General features: G+C 37.2%; 1 protein-coding gene across 4 annotated transcripts in view; it reads left to right on the plus strand.

Annotated features, from left to right (window-relative positions):
- ELF1 (E74 like ETS transcription factor 1) overlaps positions 1-6,000 on the plus strand; it is a 92,107-nt gene that overhangs the window by 74,636 nt on the left and 11,471 nt on the right. For all 4 annotated transcript variants that reach the window (XM_085309478.1, XM_085309477.1, XM_085309475.1 and 1 more), the window contains 2 exons: positions 2,341-2,533; positions 4,090-4,557. In XM_085309478.1, coding sequence (XP_085165604.1) covers positions 2,341-2,533; positions 4,090-4,557 — 661 coding nt within the window. The remainder of the gene's footprint in view (positions 1-2,340; positions 2,534-4,089; positions 4,558-6,000) is intronic.

Below are 6,000 nucleotides of genomic sequence, written 5' to 3' on the forward strand. Positions count from 1 at the left end.
ACATTTTTCATCTGTCTATGTCTGATTCTGGATGAGGAGATAATCAAGGTGGCCAGCTGGGCAGCAGGAAATGCCAGGCCCTTAATTTTTAGGGAATGTTGTAAAGCAGCTAGAAAACTTAAGCAGCTGAGATCCTTGATAGTTTCTTCATTCTTCCTGTATTAAAAAAAAAAAAGGCAAATATCACATAACTGACATTATAAATAATTTTCTGCAGACTGAGCTATTCAGTAGTGCTTGCCAGTTTTGTCAGCAAATTGGTTGCTTTGCTGTTGGGTCTAGCACTCATGCTGGTGCACAAGCAGTGCACTCTGGCTCCCACGGAGTTCTGCAGGGGCTCCAGCAAGGGCTGGAGASGAGCCACTTCTGTGTCACCGCAAGTGTGCTATGCACATGCCTCGGTGCTGATGTGCTTTTGTCACCTAAACTGCTTGCATGCTGTGTAGTACTTGCCTGGAGATGTGCAGAAACAAACCCAGAAGTTGGCATAAGTGTCTTGCAATCAACAAAATTGCTGCATTAACAAATTAATAWGGATTTTTTCTTTCTAAGAGTGATTTTCTGCAATAAGAGGAAAAAATGTTTAAGAAGTTACTGTTGGAAGTTTGGAGTATGTATTGTTAATAATTTTTTTTCCAATAAAAACTTGATTTTTAAGTCAAAGTGAAAGAAAAGCTGATGTCAGAGGAACCCCTAAGTAATACTTGAATGAAATAATGGAACATATCAAAATAGCTAGCCACAGTTAAAAGACAGGATGTTTCAATTGATGAAAACAAGGAATACACAATAATATTTCATATTTGTCCATTATTACAAAATTATGAATTCAGAAGGAATTAAAAAGGTACCTGTTGCTTGAAACCACTGCTGTTACGAAAAAGCTACTGCAAAAATGTTTGTTTAGCCTTTTGAGGAACATGGAATTRAAGCAGAAGGGATGTTAATATAATCGTTCATGATACTGAAGCATCTGAGAGGTTGTATGAGTTGCCTGTCTCTCTCTTTTCATAGCATTACGTGAGGGAGAACATATRTTCTAAAATACCGTGTTTTCAATTTAATTGTTTTATACAATGCATAAATGGAGAAAATTGAATTTTATGTTTACTGCTGCTTCTGCTGTGATTCACCAGAGGTTAAAAACTTTGTGAGTAAAAACRGTGTTTTTGCAGGCAGTCCTTTTCACAGTGATTTTCAGTGGCTAAACAGTGACAAGTTTTTAGAACTGTGAGGATACAATTAAGCATTTTTAGTCTAACCTACAAAAAAAGCACCCTAGATTAGCTGATAAGTGGCTGGGAATGCCCTTATTCCTGACTGACATTGTGTCCTACCTACACAGCCTAACCTTTTCCTTTAGGGTGTCCGAAGGCAAACAGTCTGATATTTCTATGTAGACTGGAAGGCGTTTGTTGCAAAGCCAGCGTTTTTTTCTCTGGAGATGTTCTCTCTTCACATTTCCACCTTCTGAAGGAACTGTTAGTATTTTRTACTCTCAGTGCTGATGACATTGCTGAATACCTCAGCAAACTCCCATCAAAAAGTAGTTGCAAGTAATCTCCAAAATTCTAGGCAAATGTTTTTTTCCATTGCTAGAGCTGACCGACTCAGAGCGAGTGCTCAGTGCAGTGGACAGTGGTGTAACAATGTAGATGGAATATTAAGAATTTGTAGGGCAGCTTGTCTAGTTTTAAAAAGTTCAGATTTGTGGTCACTGGAGTTTAGAAAACTGCAGAGTAAAACTGAAGTTAACAAATACTGTCACTTTCTGATTCACTAGGCATCATTTTTGTGAAACTGAAGAAATCTGCATTTACCATCCTTCCTGACTTTTTTGCATCATTGCTTGTATGAGGAGATACTTCCATAAAAGAAATTTTCTTCCTTGTTCAGACTAACAATGTATTACTCAGAAGGTTATATACAGCTTCAAGTGTCCAAAAGCACATCAGACACTGCAAGCCTTGGTTAGAAAAAGCAGGAGTAAGCATTAGTTATATGAGTTTTCACTCCTTAAATGTGTTTTGGGGAAGGACTAGGAATAAAGGAAGAGTACGAGCAGGTGATTGATGCTATATAATATTGATGGTTGGAATGGGCTGACTTATTCTGTTATGGATAATGTCTATGGCATTTGGGCACCCAGGTTGAAGTGCCTAACCAAAACACCTTCCCCGTCCCCTTCAGTCACTAGCTGTTCTCAATCATGTATTAGAATGTATTCATAAAGATACCAGCCTCTTAATGTTGCAAATAACCTAAAAATTAATAAAATTTAGTTAGCTAATACAATAATATCTTCTTCTGTGTCCTGAAATATTTTTATATTTATTTTAGGAAATACGATTTATCTTTGGGAGTTTTTGCTGGCGCTACTCCAGGACAAAGCTACATGTCCTAAGTATATCAAATGGACTCAAAGAGAGAAGGGCATTTTCAAACTGGTAGATTCCAAGGCTGTGTCCAGGTTGTGGGGAAAACACAAAAACAAACCTGATATGAATTATGAAACAATGGGTAGAGCTCTCAGGTACGTATAGTTTTAATAATCACTATTTTTGTTGTYGTAGTGTTTGCATGTGTTAAATGCTTCATCTAATTCTGTTTAACAAAAGTAAAGAAGCTGGGAGAGCATTAGACTGAAGATCTAAAGGTCCCTGGTTCAAGCCTGGGCTTCAGCAAGGGGGGGTTCTTGTTTCTCCTTTTCTGGAGAAACTTGCCTGGATGCAACCCTGTCTAMCATGCTCTAGGTGACCCTGCTTGAGCAGGGAGGTTGGACTAGATGATCTCCAGGGGTCCCTTCCAACCTTACCGATTCTATGATTCTAAGCTCATTCTTAAATGGTACAACTTGACCTATGTAGCAGCTGGTYGTTTCTGTAGGAAACCAAATTAAAATAGTACTAAATGACCACTAGTTTAACATACTCCGGAGGTCCCTTCCAGCCTTACTGATTCTATGATTATTTTGTCAGCTTGGGAAATAGAGAAGTTATTTTAGGAAAATAAATAAGCTAATTAAAAATAACCTAAAGCCAAAAATCAATTATTTCCCACATTGGCTTGGATATTTTCACTGCTRTTGAAAAAACTACTACTTCAAAATCAGCCACAGACAAAGTAAGAAACTGAAGATTCTAAGTGTGGCAAGTGCTTGTGTAAAATTTGAATGTCCCTTTTCCAAACAATCCTAAATTTAGGTCTGTTAGAGCAAATGAAATGATCCCTACCTGTGGCAAATGATCCAGTTTCCAGAGGGAAGTATGKTTTTTGGAATTTGGATCTATGTGTGCGTCTCTGAATTTTTGTGTACAGGCAGTTCAGAAGCATTTTACTATGTATCTTTGCCTATCAAATTGGGATATTTCACATACAGAAAAGATTGTACAAAAYAAGCAGACATCCATGAACATGAGTGACACAAGATTCTTTCTTACTGATTGATTCTCTGGATGAACATCTGTTTTTTTTCTCTTTATTTCCCTTTCTCCCTCACCTTGGTGTCAACAACACCGTTTTAAATTGTCCTATTAGTTTATAGTAGTGCTGTCTTGTTCCTTTTCCTTTCTTGTAGTAAAAAGGTCTATGTGTGCTCAWTGGTGAATAAACATGAATTTAAGTAACTATAAAACTGTGTGTCTTGGGGAGAAGTTGGAGTATTAGCTTATAGCAGACATGCCTAGTCAGTGAGTTCTCTTTCTCTGCAGAGATGCCTGAGGTTGAAATGAAAAGGCTACAGGAAATACCAGTAGCAAAGAGTTGTCTGGGGAGCAAATCATACTATTTAAKTTGAGCAGTCCTTTATAAGCAAGAAATTAGACATATACKTTAAATGAATTTWTATATATATGTATATAATATGAATATCTGTATATATTCATATTATGTGTGTATGTGTGTATATATATATATAAATATGAAAATTATGTATCTATGAATATATTAGGCATAATATATTAAATGAAATCCTAAGCCTCCACGTCCTTGTTACTGCCTATGATGTTGTCTAGGTTTTTTTGGTGATTTTGTTTGTGTTTTTTGGCAAAAACACTGTGTAACTTGTTGATGTATGTGTGCTTTAAACAGATACTATTACCAAAGAGGAATACTGGCTAAAGTAGAAGGTCAGCGCCTAGTGTATCAATTTAAAGAAATGCCAAAAGATCTCGTCTATATAGATGATGAAGATGCAAGTCCTAGCACTGAATCATCTGATTCAACTTTGCTCTCAACTCCTGTGGCCAATAGAAACCAGTCAAGCAGATCTAGAGCGTCTGCGAATGTGGGAACAAAGGGAGGATCTACCACAGTTTTAAAAACAGGAAATCCAAAGCCTGCTAAACTCAAGGAGCACGTAGAAGTTGCACAGCAGCAGACACCTGGCTTGACTTCAGAAGTTTTGAGGACAATGCAGTCTACGCAGCCAGCATATCCCACTCAGCTTTTTCGGACAGTTCATGTAATGCAGCCATTGCAGTCCGTCACAGAAGGACATGCAGCTGTAACCAGTAATGTTCCGGATGAAACATTAAATCCCTCAGTTCAGAATATAAGGTAAGAAAGTGTAAAGAAAAAGAATGTATGAGTAGTAATAAACTCAGTTGATGATGGCCAGATAGACTAGATTCTTTGTTACACTTGAAAAAAATTGCTGTTTYCTAATTCAGTTCTAGTGAAATGGCTGCTATATGAGTGACCTAAGAACTGGGAGTTTTTATACATTGCAGCATGTGCACTCAGGTTTTTGGTGGAGGGAAGCACATCTTTCCTGCAGCATTAGGGTAGAGAAAAGCCTTTACAGAAAAGTAAAATTAGTATTGTCAGTTCTATCCTGCAGCGTTGGCAGTATTTTCATGACTGCTTTTTTATTAACTGGTGTTGAATTATACATGGTGTACCTGCATAAGCCCTTCAAAAAGACTTGTCTCCTTGCTTCTTAATTTTTCTTCTTCCACATTCTTTCATCTGTTTTGTCTTGTGTATTGTCCTCATTTACAACAGGGGAAAGCTTTGTGTTACCTGCTSTGGCATTTTGCTGCCATTATGAGAACATGATCTTCTGATTTCAGAATCATCTCGTGGGAATTTTGTTATCTGTAGACTATTGTGGGAGACAGTCGTATTTCCATACTTAACTTTTAAGTCAGCTTGCTAGCACAAGCTGACAGCATTTAAGCATTGTTACTCATTTGCACCGTCAGGTTGTGAGCAACATCCTAACTGGAGAAACTTTTCAAAGTAATCGCTTAAGCCTAGGTTTGCCCTGTTAATGTTAGATACTTACCTGAACTGTTTTCTGACAGAGCACGTTCGTCTCCACTAGCGGCAAAGGACCTAAAACAAACATCCTTGTAATGTGGTCCCTTCATGGGGATGTTTGTATTGTCTGTGATGATTCTGGACCGCAAAGCTGTTCTGTGAAAACTTCAAAAAATACKCAATTATCAGCATCACTCTTTTTGATATTTGCTATTTAAGTTCAATGTTCTGACGTTTATTGTTTTGTGATATGAGATGGCAATAATGCTCTTTCCTGCTCTGTCCCTTGTTCGTGCCTTTAAAAATGGCTTCAGAGCCACTGATCAGATCTGGCATTGGGTGACTGTCTGAGGTTAGCCATGGAATTTTGTCAACTAGAAATAAGTAACGGCATATTAGTCAGATTGAATCATTTTTTTTTGGAAGCCAAAAAATAAGTTTTGCTTTCTCATCTCTGCTAGTAGAGGGCAGTAGAGATTATAAAAGCCAATCAAGAATTAAAACTCCACTTACTTTAAAAGGAAGAGGGATTAAGGAAAATTCAAAATAGCAAAAGCAGCTGTATTTTTAAGCAATGATAACTAAAAAGCATAGATCAGTCTTCACTGGCAGATATAATAAAACAAATCAGAAATGTTTTAGGAGATAATAAAATAGTTGAGGAAATGAAGATTTTCCTTGTACATATAGAGGATGACAAACCAAGACTTCAGCCTCAGACCAAAAAAAAAAAAAAAA

The sequence above is a fragment of the Rhea americana genome, unplaced genomic scaffold, assembly GCF_003343005.1.
Source record: "Rhea americana isolate MKP2758 unplaced genomic scaffold, rheAme1 scaffold_3, whole genome shotgun sequence".
In the NCBI taxonomy this organism is placed as follows: Eukaryota; Metazoa; Chordata; class Aves; order Rheiformes; family Rheidae; genus Rhea; species Rhea americana.